The sequence below is a fragment of the Thermobia domestica genome, chromosome 11 (assembly GCF_964235325.1).
Source record: "Thermobia domestica chromosome 11, izTheDome1.hap1.1, whole genome shotgun sequence".
NCBI classification, from domain to species: Eukaryota; Metazoa; Arthropoda; class Insecta; order Zygentoma; family Lepismatidae; genus Thermobia; species Thermobia domestica.
The window spans coordinates 160416194-160432524 of record NC_137464.1 but is presented as its reverse complement, the minus strand read 5'-3'; the positions used below and the strand labels follow the sequence as shown (position 1 = coordinate 160432524).

Sequence of the window (16331 nt, the reverse complement as noted above, 5' to 3'; positions counted from 1 at the left end):
ACGTTGTGGAGATTTAACATAGGATGCGAGCACTGCCGTAGCTGTGCCTTTTTCAGAGGCACTTCTGAACCTATCTGATCGTGGCCCGTCCTCGAATTTACAGGTCTCTTTGAACTTGGTTAGTAACTGTGCCACTGCAACATGCGAAACTGGAGCATGTTGAGGATACCTTTCCTTGAAATCACGAGCTACAGCGAGCACTTCTAAAACCCCGCATCTTGACGATCTCGATGCTGTCGGCTTTGGCTAATGGTATGGTTCAGCACCAAGAAATAATTGATAAATTTGAGTTTCATGTGATTATTGATTCAAAGTTACTACAGGTATGTTAAATATGATTACGTCAGAGTTTCTCTTAAAATTCTAACCCTTATACTACATGACTCCCCTTCTTATTTAAACTTTTTGAGCGAGATTCAAAATGGTGGGCAGCAAGATGGCTGCCGTTCACTTGGCACGCACCATAAACGCTCCCCTCAGCCTAACTTTTCCCTACAATTACCAATTCTTACTATCTACATTCACTTTCATTTTGTAAGGAGTGGTAAGAGGATTTTTGACTCACCCTGCATATATGTAATACTTAAATTACTAAGAGTGATACTTTGTACCTAATACTAGTCGTTATTTCTCAATTGAAATTCTCCTAATTTCTCAATTCTTTTGTCTCCAGTTATTTATTTTATTTATATTATTATTATTATTATTATTATTATTATTATTATTATTATTATTATTATTATTATTATTATTATTTTACCTATTCTTACAAGTGCACACAAAGAATAGGTCAGATACATTTCAGCATTTCGGACAATTGAGACAGTAAAATTCGGAGTAGATTAGCTAAAAGATTTTCAACTCAGAAATACATGATTTTCAACAACATGGATTTTTGCTTTAACACTTCTCCTTATTACACATGTATTTACAACTTGGCAATAGATTTACCAATTGAGATTTTCAAAAATAACCGAACTTTTATTATTGTTTATTATCCAGTTTTTTAAATGAATAAATTCAATTTAAGCCCATTTTAAGAAGACATGGAGATCAACGAGGCTTTGCATAATACGTAATCAGTAAACTACGTTCTACAAGTTATCCCTTTTTTTTTCGTACACACTAAATTCACATTTCGACCAATTATGCATATTGGTCTATTTTTTTTTAAATATGTAGTTGTTAGTTACATTCACTTTATTTATTTATTTATTTTTTTATTTCTTCTCAGAACTGCTTTGTTACTGCCGTAACTAGTGGTAACGATAGCGCTCTCGCAGATGCTGCTTTACAAGAGGCCCCGAACTTTAAAGCACCCGCAAGTTTCGAAACTTGATTCACATAAGGCTCGGTTTTCAGTTCTGTAGGGGGGAGATGAGTCAGTTTACCGCCTTTCGGCATAACTTCTTTATTACGTTTAATATTGTCATTTTACAAGTTACAGCAACCGTAATCTCAGAGTTCCCAACGAAATTCAATTAGGTTTACACAAATCTAGTTCACGTTAACCGAAAGGATAATCTATGTACTAAAGTTACATGTTTCTGACATCAGTTTATTTGAAACTCTCACATAAAAACACTACACACCTTTGGTGCAGAGATCCGGATTTGATTTCCGGTGGTAGCCCACGATGTTCGGATTCCACGTTAAACTATGTCCTACGTCTCATATAGCCTTGGTGCTGAACTGGACGGTAAGGTCCAAATCAACCAAGTAAAACACTGCAGTTGTGTGGCAGCAGGATATTTAGATAAAAATTGAATTTAAAAAAAAAAACTTGTCTGAAGTCCTGTATGTTTAGCTTAGAAAAAAAAACTGCCAAAGTTCGTATAAGTCGCTTTTAGTTCCAAATTTTGTTTTCAAATGCGAGACGTTTTGCTGATCCTTAGTACTTTCGGGACTGTACCGCAATGTTTGGCAATCTTTAATAATTGATGGTGGAGGGTCTGTGTATTGAGGCGTCACTTACGTCAGTTGTGAAGACGACCAACGAGGGTTTTTTCCAGAAAATGATATTCGGAAGGTGGGGGGGCATAATGTGAGGGTTTGCGCTGTGACACACTATATATATAAAGGGCGATCATGTAATCACAGTTCAATTTATCTTAGCTCCGGAAGACCGGGTGCACGTCTGCGGACGGGGCTGGAGGTGACTAGTCACCCCGGTAGTAAGCCTAGAAGAAACATTGGAAGCTACTGCTGTCAAAAATGTTTGTCAGAAAATATTTGAGGATTAAAGAAACCTCGAAACATAGGGAAAACCAATTTGAGAAATAATTTCTTGTTTACATTTGTACGAAGCAAAGCAAATTGATGACTCGTATAGATCTTCCTTTCTCTACCCTCATTCCACTCCCGCAAACTAAATAATTCCTCCAATTACGTCATATTTTATTATTATTATTCAAAACAGCGTTTTTGCTTTAGATGCTTTTAATATAGTGACGTAAATATTATTTATGGCAGGCAGTTAAAACATAAGATGTCTTATGTGTGTTATGGAGAACGAGGAACTTTAGAAAACTTTTTTGTCTTAAGTTGTGTATTTTATTATACTCTAGAGAGAGGAGGGGGGATCCGGTCGTGAATTCGTGAAGCAGCTATTGTTACATAATAGGCATTTTTCTTGTACTTTTTGTATGGAACATTCTTTTATCAATTATGATATTGTGGATGAGAAAGATTATATGCTCTCTCTCTTGTGTGTGTGTGTGTAGGTGTGTGCATTCGACACACACACAAATATTATTTCCCTGTATGTGAAGAAAGTTTCCATTATGACTTTAGTCGTGGGAAAATCTCCATAACAAAATAACAATTGGCATACAATTTTCATATAGTGAAAGTGGCAAAGCGTCTCTAATAAGTTTTTTTTTTTTTGAAGTAAGTTATATTCGCAGATTCTGGAGGAGGAGCAGTTTTCATGCTAAACTTAAGAATAAAAATGTTCGATAATATTAAACCAATTTTATGGCTCTTTTATTTTGTTCATGCAGATTGTTTAGATAAAAATACACAAAGTAAAATTAAACTTGCTGAATTTAAATTGTTTATTATGTAATTAGTTATTTTAAATCAAACGTTAAATATCTTGTGGAAATAGTGTTGGTAGATGAATGAACTTTGCCAGCCATTTTCGGGCTTTTATTTCGCCATTAATTCCGAGCTTTAGTCATTATATACAATCGTACGAGGGTCACTACGAAAGTTTTGAGATACGCATTGTTGTGGCACAGTATTTGAATTCCAGCAATTGTCTTCGGTAGTGGTATCCAGAGCGAAGAAGCAAAACAAGTTTCAGCTCGGCTCGCTTATCGGCGTGGCCATATCGCCTTCACTTGTTTGTTGGTGTGAGTAGTATTCGGCTGTCTAGAATGGAGCTCGAAAGGGAACATTTTCGGGCAATGATCCTTTACGATTTCAAAAGTGGTTTGAAAGAGACACAAAGCCTTGACCGGTTGCAGGGGGCATTTGGGGACCTTGCTCCTTCCCGTGCTACAATTTTTCGGTGGTTTGGTGAATTCAGAGGAGGCCGGACATCGCTTAAAGATGAAGAGAGAGAGCTGGACGTCCGGCAACAGCTGTGTCAGATGAAAACATTGCCGCTGTGGAACAAATGATTCGAGAAAATCCTCGAACTACTTTCAAGGACATTGAATCTACAGTGAACATTGGATCGCCAGCAGTAACAAAAATTCTTCATGATCATCTTCGGCTCAGGAAGGCTTCATCTCGTTTGGTGCCTCACACCTTGACTGGACAGCAGAAGCGCATGCATGTAGAATGGTGTGAAGATTTGATGGAGGCAATTCTCGACGCGTCTCTGACATTGTTACTGGTGAGAGACTTGGATCTATCAATTTGACCCTGAAAATAAACGCCAGTCTACAGTTTGGATCTTTCCAGACGAAAATTCACCCACGAAAGTGAAGCGACCGCGAAGTGTGGGGAAGAAGATGGTCGCAACTTTCTTCTCCAAATCTGGCCATGTTGCAACTGTTCAACTTGAAGAACAAAGGATTGTTACTGCTTAGTGGTACACCCCTGTGTGCCTAACAAAAGTGTTCCAGAAGCTTCGAGAACGTCGTCAAGAACTGGATTGCGTGGGATCCTGCTTCATCATGACAACGCGTCCGCACACACGGCCAATATCACAATTCAGTTTTTAGAATCTACGGAGGTCAAACTTATGACTCATCCGCCGTATAGCCCTGACCTGGTCCCGTGTGATTTTTTTTTTCTGTTCCCCAGGATCAGAGATCGCATGCGTGGGAAGAGATTTTGCAGTTCTGAAGAAGCTGTAGTGGCTTACGAGAATGAACTTTCAACACTTGAAGAAAGAGGCTGGCAACACTGCTTCCAAAAGTGGTTTTCGAGGATGCAAAAGTGTGTACAGTGTAATGGTGAATACTTTGAGAAAATGTAAGTGTTAAATTGATTTTAAGAATGTAAGTTACTTCACATCTCAAAACTTTCTAGTGACCCTCGTATTAAATGTACCGACTAAGCCAAAACTGGAATAAGTAAGTTTAATAAATGCTTCAAAAGTAACAAGTCTTCTCCGAATCGCTCAATTTTATGTGAAGTAACCACTTTCAAGATGTTCACGTTTTTTACGAGCGATGACTTCGTAATTTCTTAAGAGTGTAGGTATACATACTCCAGGAAGGTGTCTCCGGTATTTCCATTTTCTAAAGTTGACAACCCTCCTGGTATAAAGGGGGTTCTTGGTTCATTTCTAGGGCATGTTACTTGGTGAACATCATATTGAGTCCTTTGGTTTTCCCGAGTTAATCTCGTTTCATTCTCATTTCACAAATTCTTTCATGATCATTCACTTTCATTAATCAGCCGTCTCTTTTAACCTATAAAACATAATTGTGGGATGTAAAATCGAATGATTTCATTTCATTTTATACTTTGATTTGCTGTTAAATGTGCATTTGAGGAAAGAGTGAAATGAGAAGTGTGAATAAAAAAAAAAAAAGACCAGTATTCAAATTCATTCTCAGTTTTGATTTCGATCTAATCAAATGTGACTCCCAGAGCTTAATTGAGATTTCACGATGAACACGGATATACATAAAATTACCGTATTAGTCAACAAATAAGCCACATATGCTATCCAAATTTCAGTTGTGAAAAATTTAAGGTGCAGATTAAATTCGCGATATTATGTGTCGTTAAAATTATGCCGATTTCTCATTTTGAACCCTCGCTGCTCACACTTAGGTATATGGCCGATCTTCGCGCAGTACACTGAGGTCTTGCACAGCCTATATGGTACAGGAGCCGTAGCAGTGGACAGTGGTAGAGCGTTCACTTTGGAGGCGTGGTGTCCTTGTTTCGATCCCAGCTCACACCAAGTGAGTTTCGTGTTGGACAAACACTTTGTGTGTGGGTTTTCTTGGGATTCTCCCGTTTCCTTCCACTTTCTTCATTCCACCATTTTATTCATTTCTCACAGTCTCCTTTAAACCTATCCGGCATAGCCATGGGACGTAAAACTTAGATTTCCTTTTTCAGTTTTAGTATACAGTACATGGTAAACTTACTACTTTCCTCTGAATCTAATTGGCTTTTCTTCCCTTTACTTTTAAAGATGTTTGTTTTCGAGCTAGTACAGTGCTAAGAACGTATTTTCGGAATCCACTCACGAGACTGTTTATCTCATACTTTCAAAGGAAGTAGGTTTTTCTAATAATAGATTGCATTAATTATCATAGGTATTTGTATGTGTGTTAGGAAGAAAGTTTCTCTCCCCCTCTCTCTCTCTCCCTCTCTCTCTTTGTGATGTGATAAACAACTTGTCAATTGTCCCTGTGAGAGGGTGTGTGGAACTATTTTCCTTCTCACTCTTTTTGGAATTGAACGAGAGTGCTTACAAAGCTTGTGTGCTCTTTCCATTCGTGTCTGGGGCCTCGTTATGAAGATATGTAGCCTACCCAGGGACCAACATGTTTTCACACACATTCGCTTAATCGAATGGTGTGTGTATGTATGTGTGTGTGTCTGTGTGTAAGTTTGCGTATGTGTCTTCAGTATGTGACTTGGGTTTTATGGCTTCGTCTGTTCCTGATAAACTTGTAGTGTTGGAACAAACTGTTTGAAGAATTCGAAAGTTAAATTTAGTTTTTTTTTTTTTTTTTTAAAAAAAAGACGTTAGAATTTATAGTAAGGAATAGGTTGGAACGTTAGCCTTCCAATTCTTTAGCCTTCCTACTAAATGTGGCTTACTATCTGTAACTCACTTGCAATACTAGAAAATTTTGGATTTGATTGCAGGAGACTGATAGTCCTCATTATTATTATTTTCAGTGCTACGACCAAAACAAATGATAGCTCATACTGTTTGTTTCAAAGATAACATCTTACAATCATAATACTCCCTGTGATTTTAAATTTGGTGAAATCCTACAAGGTTTATACCTAGAAACTTTACTACGTTGAATATGTGCGTTAAACTGCAAACAAATAAGTGAATAGAATAATACTACGATAGCACTTTTGTAAAGGTAGCGGCGTCTTTCAGAAAGATTTAGCAAACCGAAATTAACTCAAAACAGGGAACGAAGTAGTAGTAGATTTACGCTGATCACTTGCCAGTGACTATACCTTGTATTACTGTAATTTAGGATACGAGATCCTGGGAAGTCATGGGTATTTTGTCTTCCTTTGCAAAAAGAATTATTTTTAAAAAATCCTTGCGCGGACATTTTTGTAATGGAGAAGAGGACAGAGTATGAATATACAATAAAACACTTCGAATCGTTTAAAATTATTTCAAAGTTACACCTTTATTTATATTCACTCAATAAGAAACCGATATCTATATTCGCAAATACAAGTTTGTACAAGGTTGAGTAATTTAATCGTGAAAGAGCCTGCTTTGAAATTTATCAGTGAATTTTGTAAGAAGATAATAAAATACTGTAGCTGGCAGCAAACCTTAGCCGGTCACATCGTGTCCCTTTCGACCACTTGGACAATTCTTCGACACAATTTGTAGCGAAAGGGAACATTTAGGTGAAATGTGCTCCATCTTCTTTTGTGTGGTTATCTCTCCTTCCTCTACGGAAGCTGAGACGACAAAGCGTTTTCTTCAAAATAAGATAAGTCTTCACAGAAATTTGTTCCCCCTCAGTGTCAAAATTGACCACCTTCTGAATGCCCAATCATAAATACGTCTCAGAAGAACACTGTTCCATATATTTGTTAAAACCAAAAGCTTAAACTAAAAATTGTGCATACAGTTTCAAATCTATACGGTCAAGAGATCGATTGTATTTAAAACTATTCGTTAAAGTTGGTATTTACGTCTCTATACGTGTGCGTGTGTCAAGAGAACGAAATGAAGATTTTTCTTTGCCAAGCAGTTCGTGTGGTGCATTTTGCTGGAGGAATTTTGTGTTGCCATAGAGATAAAGAAAGTGTTTCTTTCTTTGTCTCTTCGTTGTTGGATAAATGAGTTGCTAAGTCTTAAAAAAAAAAAAAAAAAAAGTATTGCTGTATTTCATTCTTCTTTCTTTCTCTTCCTTGGTTTTCTACAGCTTCTATCTCTTTTCTTGATTTTAATGCTCCTGTGTTCTTCATTTTGAAACCTTTCGCCCCACTCTGCCCTGCTGTTCTTTCCCGTATTTTCTGTCTTTTTCTCTCTCTGTCTCTGGCAAATTAATTATTCGCAATTAGTACCGTAAGATCCCTTAAAACTGCTTAGCATTTAAATGGTTTTTGTCTTACTATCCTCCCCACTACTTGCTAAGGGTGACCCATCTTCTTCTTCTATTTCCATTTCCTACATCTCTCTCTCTCTCTCTCTCTCTTTCTCTTGCGATATATATATAACTACTAAATTGTAATCTTGTGCTTTTGTTTCAAGTTCTTGGCATTTGCTGAGATTCTTTGCTGCAGGTATCAAATATCAGACGTCTTTCTTTGCACATATTTCTTTTTCGTTTTTCTTTCTTTTATCCTCAGTAGTACAAACCTACTCAAAAATCTGATAAAAGAAGTTTAGTAGGTCTGTTGCCTTTTATTCTGTGTATGCATGTGGAGAAAATTTGCAAGCTAGAAGCAAAGCCCTAACTGGAACTTATCGTGAGTGTAAAAGTTTGGCAACCACTGTAGATTCATTCTTTAAGTCATATACAAGGTGGCCCAAAAGCAGGTATACACCCCTGCATTGGTCAAGTATAACATTCTATTTTATGGATTTATTTGCTTAAGATGTAAGTAAAAACACATTAAGAACAAATAGTAAAGAAAATAAGTCTACCTGATAGATAACAATAAAAAATGATATAAAATGCAATGAGCTGATCAGTACGGTACTGTATACCTACTTTTGGACCATCTTGTACACTAACAATATAGGGGAATCAAAGTAATATTCCAGGTAACTGGGCGTTATGACGTCGTCAGTATAGCCGTCCATAGAATTTCTAATATAATTTTTGTTTATACTTACGTCAAAAATTTATTGCATGCCTTTAGAAATTACATAAATAGAAATAACACTCTTTCTTATGATAAAGAATTTCATATATCTTCTTTGAAATGTACAGAATAAGAAAACACACATTTCCAAAAAGATATTTCAAGAAAAAAATAAAATTATATAAAAAGAACGCCAAACTGCAAGTTCCTTTCCGTAAGCCTAGCAAACGCGCAACGACATTTACAAAGAGAGAGAAGGGATTCTATGCTTTATTAGGTATACAATGTAAATCTCTCATAATGTTTGTATGACAGTCCTAATATGCATAAGTACCTATTAAACATTTTACGCGTAGACAAACGGCTAAATAGGAAAAAGCCGCAAAATGTGAGAAGCGATCAGGCATTTCGTGTAAATGATTTCCTTATATACGTTTACTAATAATACTATTCATGGCTTTGGATTGACTATTTTAACAAAAGAGACACTGACCAAAGCTTAAAACCCACTTTATTTTAAATTATAATTTGTAACGGTTTCGGATATCTAGCATATCCTTCTTCAGACACTATCGAAAATAAATGAAAATACAGACATATATATAATTATTGTTATGACAAAGTTTAAATTATTTAACCGTCATATATATAGTCATTATTATGAAAAAGTTTAAATTCTTTAAACAGACATATGTATAATTATTGTTGTACTTTTTATTTTTATTTATTTATTTATATATTTATTATTATTATTATTATTATTATTATTATTATTATTATTATTATTATTATTATTATTATTATTTTATTATTATTATTATTATTTTATTATTATTATTATTATTATTATTATTATTATTATTATTTTATTATTATTATTATTATTATTATTATTATTATTATTATTATTATTATTATTATTATTTATTTTCTTTTTCTCTATGCTATTCAAACTTCCTTGCCATAATTCATTAATAGGTAATATGAGACGTTTACTAAGTTGACAAATTTTAATTCACCTTCTAATGTTAGCGTGGTTAGCATGTACTCTTTATATGTTTCACTTTTTCCATGATTATCAGTTCAAGTCCCATAGCCTACAGTATTTTTGAGCTTGAAGTGATAGCCTATATAAATTAGCTGTTGTAGTGTGAAGCTAATTTGTTAACAATTCGTTCGTAATAAATTTGATTCGGCAGTCTCTCTCTCTCTCTGTAATCGTAAAATTAGGAAAACAGTGTATTCTGTCAAACTCATCCATTTTAATCATGAGTGCTATAATCAAAACTTTTACGGCAAGTGTGACTTCACTTTAGCGTAGGTAGTAGAAGGCAAATTATTATGCGTGCAATTTTACAATATGTCGTCAAATTTAACAAAAGTAAACTTCCTCTATCTAGTCTCTAGATAACCCCTTAGGTTTCCGATAGATTCTTGGGAACCAGTTAAGTCATTTTCGCAGGAACATGGTGCTGGGTCGTTTTTTAAAAAGTTCATTTACTTGTTCCACACTGTTCTTTCAAATTAAAATAAATAACAAAAAATAGTCTCTCAGAGATTATTCCATTCTGGTACTTTAATTGTTTCCGAATTGATCGTCGATGCAAGTACCAAATGATCATATAAAAATTGAGACACGTTGTTTTGAAAGGTATAGAGCAGAACGGTAAAATAAGGAAATGATAAACCCATAACTTTACATATACAATAAATTTTATTTTCACTACATGTAAGCGATTCTTGATACAAAAATAAATAAATAAATAAATAAAAGTATAGAAGTTGTACCTATGTCAATTATTGTGTAAAATGACGTGTCGAACTATCAGTTGTCACTTATCACCGACAAGCATGATAAATATGTAGTTGTTAGTATTGTCGAGAAAAGTGACGTGTCTACCAATCTCAAGAGCTAATCACTAAATCCGCATCATAATAAAATCTCGCAAGATATCCAGAAAGAAAACAGAAAAAAGTTGTTAAGGCACGTTGTTTGTGTTTGGTAAATCGTGTGTTTATACCGACGTTATTATGTAGTTTCAATATTATCACTAAGTATAGATTTCTAGCAGTGCAGTGGCTTTGATTAACCGCAAGCGTAATGGAGATAGCAGCAGGTTCTTGGAAATCGAATTCTGTAGAGAAGCATTGAGCTCTCTTGGGTAGTTGTGCATGTTAAATACAGCTTCCATAATTTAATAGTAATTAATATTAATTATTGTGATGTAGAGAGGTAGAAATTTCCATACTACAGAAACTTGTTGACACTATATACACATACATGCAGAAAGTAAGTAAATCATTTGACATGGGGGAAGTTTTATTTATTTTATATAAAAAAAAGCCCTTATAAACATATTTCTATTTACCGCGGATTCATAGAGGGTACAAGATGAGTCTTCATATCTCGAACTAATGCTGCAGGATTATATGTAGATGTTAAATGCTTTCGTGACGTTATGTGACCATCAAATATATATAAAATTTATTTTATTTGTTTATTTATATTCAGAACACCACATATTCCTATATACCTTTAGCGTTGTAGTGTCCTTTAGAAAGCCAAGATAAAACATCGGAAGATCTATGAGAACTGATGATCTCAGAGGCCAGCCAATGTTGCCACTGCGAGGCACTTTATTTCCAAATATTTTTTAAAAGTAATGCTATGCTTTGTCTTGCAGTGTGATAGGTTGCTCCTGGATCCAGATATTATTTCCAACGAACAACAGTGACCACAGAATGACAGAAAAGCTTGACATTACTTCTAAGGGTGATTTGTGGTGTTTGGAAGGCAGTAGCGGCGAATATATATTTTGTCACGCTGGGGCAGGCAGCAAGGTTTGATACCTCGCCCCCGCAAGAAAAAAAAAGCTTTTTCATTGAAAAAGAAACAACTAAACGATCAAGAAAAAAAAACTTTAAAAAAACGCCTCCATGGCTGTGCTCGGACATGGTACAGACCATGACGTGATTCTTTTTTTTAATTGCTTAAAATAAATTTATTCGTTTATACAATTACATATCATTACAAAGAAGTAAAAAAAAAAGTACACATACAATAGCGGAGTATTTATATCCTATACTACGTATGTACACACTAAAAATAAGAATAAAGTTCGTAACGGGAAGCAACCCCGCCGGCGTTCAACGCTTTGCTGGTCTTCGCATATTCTTTGTTGCAAAAATCTTGCTTACTTGGTTCAGATCGAAATTGGACCTGCTTCCGATTCAATAGATAATGTAGCTAGTCCGCTCCGTCTGAGATAGATTTTGATGATTTTTAGTTTAGAAAAGTTTCTTTCACAACTCGTGACACTCACAGGTATGATCATGGCATACATTTTCGTAAAGATAGTTAGAAATTATAAACTTAAGACGTCGTAAGAACAGGTCAAAGAATCTTTCTCGCGTAACTGAGGAACCAACTTCTTCAAACACGAAAGCTCTTCTACATTGTCCGTAGATATTTCGCCATTGTAATATTTACATAATTGAATCCCCGTTTCACCTATTTCATCTCGCAATCGAGTAAGATTTCTAGGCTGGCTTGATATTTTTATCGTTCCTTTAAATCTGTCCTCAACACCCTGTATGATAACAATAATAGAGAATAAAGGAGGGACAAACAATAGCTGTCTGTAGTGGACTTCAGTCACAATCACATTGACTAACTCCATAGCTATAAGTTTCTATTATTTGTGCAGTTGTCATATTCAACGTATGTTTCTTTTCCAATACATTATCATGTATTTTCAGCTGTGCTGTTTTGTCTTTTCCACTGTGAGGATGAATAAAGTTATTGCTCGAAATGTACTGATGTGTTTATGTAGTTCTTGGAAAGATATGAAGAAAAGCCTCAATTTCGAAAATTTTTATCTGACATGTCACACTTGAAGTTGAATACATATGAAAGATTAAAAAAAAAAAAAAAAAAAAAACATATGTTCCAACTTAATTAGTTATAATACTTTAGGTTCCCCATGTTACATCATGCTGAGTAGACCGCAGAGAAGTTATATGCATTTGTTTAACCTTTCTGGTAGGTCTCCTAATGAATATTGACTTGATTAACTCTTTTATTTATTTTTTTTTCAAGAGGATTGGATAATGTTGATTTTAAAAAGTGCACCATGAGAAGCATAGACACTCCTCGCATTTCCTTTTTCCCTGTGTTAGTAATAAGCTTCCCCACCATTATTAATTCTGCTTGTGCAGAAGAGAGTTCTGGTTCACTTACCACCATGCCTTTAACTGGATGAGCGAAATGCAGCCTGCAACTCCAACCAAAAAGCACCTACCTACCCTTTCCTTTCCCTTACCAACCATGCTTTACTCTAAAGTAAACACAAGAGCGCTTTCTTCTACATTCAACCCTCCCCCTTCTCCCAAGGTCTTCCATAGTTACCAAATCAATAATTCCCCCTGGCTAGATTAAGAGATAACACATTGAAAAATTGTGTGAGAGTCTATTGTCTTTATTTATTCTAAAGTTGTTTAAAAAACAAAGTTATACAAGACAACAAGACATTTTCGAAACACCTTTCAATATTTCAAACTCATATAAGAGTTACATATTTTATGTAATATGATATCGGATACATTGCAGTAAAGTTTCAAATATATTTTGTTAGAAATGTTAACGTGTATGAATGGGGCTTTACTTTCTTGCGTACGATCTCATGTGATATTGACCTCAGCATTCCAAACATCTTCGTTGAAGCGACTTCTTTGAACTCTGTACCACGCTCTCCTTCACTGTCTGAATAACATTGACACTTGTTCCTCATCTTCCACTGCATAGTAAGTCGAACACACTTCCCGTAGTCCTGAACTTTCTCCGCACCGAAACGCAAGATGTTAATTCTGCAAACCACAGTATACACTGTGCCTATTGCCAGTGCAAGTGCCATTGAGTAGTATGATCAGACAAAACTTTGTTTTCTCATTATCATCCAAAAAGATTTGTATTTACAAACATGGTAGTTACAATATTATTGGGTTTTAATCTCCTGCAAGACTTCATGTAGTCTCTGTATACACCTATAAATAATGTGCAGACCTAGCAATTAATGACTAAATTAGTGCTTGGAATGAAAGTGAAACATTTATTATTACTATTATTATTTTTAATAACTGCAATGACTCAAAAAGTACAATTCCTCCCTACGACAAACACATCGAAATATTCACAATAAATAACAGCATTTTGCAACATAATCGAGTTAACTTTCTTTGTAAGTGCTCATTAAAGTAGAAAGTGTAATCACGGTTAGTTTTAGATATTTTATTCGGAAGTACTTTTGTTGAGTTTGGGTGAGACAGAAACATCTCAGAAAAAAAAAAAAAAGTAATTTAAAAGGACTGATTCCTATAACTTCCATTACAGTTGTAGCTCACAACTCCAATGTGTCTGAACTGTTACAAAGTAATTAGTTGTCCTCAATAACTACTCACTTATTTTGGAGAAGTTATTTAATTTTTCACTTCTAACAGTACATTTACTAACGTTGAACATTAATCATAAAACCACAATAACCATTCATATTATGTATCCTGACAAAATTATATATAATATGATGAAAACACACCTATTAGCATACATTTAGAAATTCTTACCGGAAAATTCGATTTTGTAACTAATAAATAATGCTACCGAAAAGTTCTTTATATTTCTTGCTTGGAGAAGCTACTACTGCAGTAATAAATTGTAATTCATAACTCCATCCCAACAATTCTCACTTTTTACTTTTGCTAATTTCGTTATAGGAATATTTTATACTAATCAAATTATTGTGTTCGAATAATTTTGTTAGAACAATATTTAGTATGAAATAATTATTTTGCTGTAAATTAATAATAACATATTACGATATGAAATACAACTTTTTGTTAATTGTCTTTGCAGGTGTCGGCATCGTACTCATCACAGTGAGTGGTGTTGCGTGGAGACTGACGTCGCATGATGCTCCTTCGTGTCGTATGATGCTAGGATTGGGCGGTGGTGATGATGGGGCCGAACCCAACCGAAGATTTGTACCCAGATTACCACCATCCTATGGGAGGCCTCATCACCCTTACGCTGGTAATTATATAATCACTTCTATCCGTAAGAAATCCACACTAACTTTAAGACGTTCTGTATTTAAGAGAGTTTAAATCTCTCAAGTCTTGTTCAGCTCTCTTGTTAGCAGTGCTTATATTGACAGAACGTAGAGTACTGTTCGAGGTTTTAGTGCTATAAAGTTCGAATAATTCGTAAATAAGTGGTGAGCAATTTTGCAGAGTTTTATTTATTTGTGTTAAACTGTAAAATGAATAGTAGAAGCAGTGCACAAGGGAAGTAAGCAAACAGTTTTACAAACAAATATATGAGTTTTGTCAGCCATCATAACTTTACGGTGGAGATAAAACTACAATTACTATCGACTATTTTTTTTATGATACTGTGTTAATATTGAGAGAAATTGGTTAAAACATTGATAAAATAGACCTGTTTCGGATATTTGAAGTAAATACAGCCAAGCAAGCAAAAAAAAATAAATAAATAAAATAAAAAATAAATAAAATAAAATAAATAAATAAATAAAAATAAAATAAAATCCTGAAACGCATTGCGTTGAATTTCTGGGTAGTAAGTTCACTTAATGTATAAAGCTTAAAGTTTTCTTTTAATATTCTATGTGTACTACAGTAGCAACACATAAGCAATAGGGTACTATTAGGAGAACAAGAATAGTGCTAATATTAAAAAATATATGTTTTCTCAAAGTGGTGCTATTTTTTGTGACGGAATGTAAATGGTAACTAGTGTTGCCCCCCACGAAACGAGAAACATGAAAATTCTGATCTCGTTTTTGGGATGAAACTAGAAATTTGTTGAGTTTTGCCGACAATATTAGTTCATCCAAGTTTTAGATTTTCAACACTGTTTTAGTGTTATATGATTCAAAGCATAAAAACTATAAATTTATAGTGATTGTGCAAACATAATGAAGAGCATTTATCAACGTTTAATGATACGAAAGTTATTACACAATGTACTTCAATCATGCATGTGGTTTAATTGTTGTTATATTACATCCTTCGTGAACCTCTCGTGACACATGGATTCTGGTCACTTCTAGGTGAAATTAAGAAAAAAAAATGTACATAAATTTACAGAACGAAACGAACTCTTCGAGAATGGGGATGGGACGGAGACGAGAAAACCCACACACTTATTTGCGTAGGTGTTACTATGTAATTATCTTTCAATATGCTAAATAAATAAATGAAAATAATTGGTTTGTGCTCGTGGATACGGAATTTTGTAATTAAAATAACTTGCATTCCATATTTATGTCATGAACATATCACTGAAAAAAAGATGGTAAAGGATGGGCTCTGTAAGTTGAAGCAAACTTGCCCTCCTGGAAATTATAATCCCAACCTTGCCTTTTAGAAGCCCGTTCCTGGGCAATGTTGTCACATTGAGTAAACGGATGCAGGATTTTCACGACCCCCTCTTTTCTTTTTACGTCCAACTGACTGAACTCGGAGATAGTCCCCGGAGTACTATTTTTACTGAGTCGTGAAATGAACTTTCAGAATGGAAAACTGCTATTGAAAGTTGTTAATGTCATTGTTGAAGCTAGCACCATCTGTATCGTTTTTTCCTCTTCACCCTCCCCTGCTCATTTTCACACAAACACATCTGTGATTATCTCATTCAGAAAGTATATACATATTCGTGACAGTATGCTTTCAGGTAGCTTATACCTTTTAGCTTGTACTGTGATTCTTTAGATTTTTGTAAAAAACACTCATTAATTCAGTGTTCTTGACCCAAAAAGGTTCAAGAATACCCTCGTGGCTAAGCGGTTAGCATACGCATCTTTGGTGTGGGA

At 34.7% G+C, this 16331-nt stretch overlaps 1 protein-coding gene across 3 annotated transcripts in view; it reads left to right on the top strand.

Moving 5' to 3' along the window:
* Positions 1 to 16331, top strand: part of LOC145664531 (uncharacterized) — an 825817-nt gene that overhangs the window by 779803 nt on the left and 29683 nt on the right. For all 3 annotated transcript variants that reach the window (XM_081731281.1, XM_081731280.1, XM_081731279.1), the window contains exon 5: positions 14351 to 14527. In XM_081731281.1, coding sequence (XP_081587407.1) covers positions 14351 to 14527 — 177 coding nt within the window. The remainder of the gene's footprint in view (positions 1 to 14350; positions 14528 to 16331) is intronic.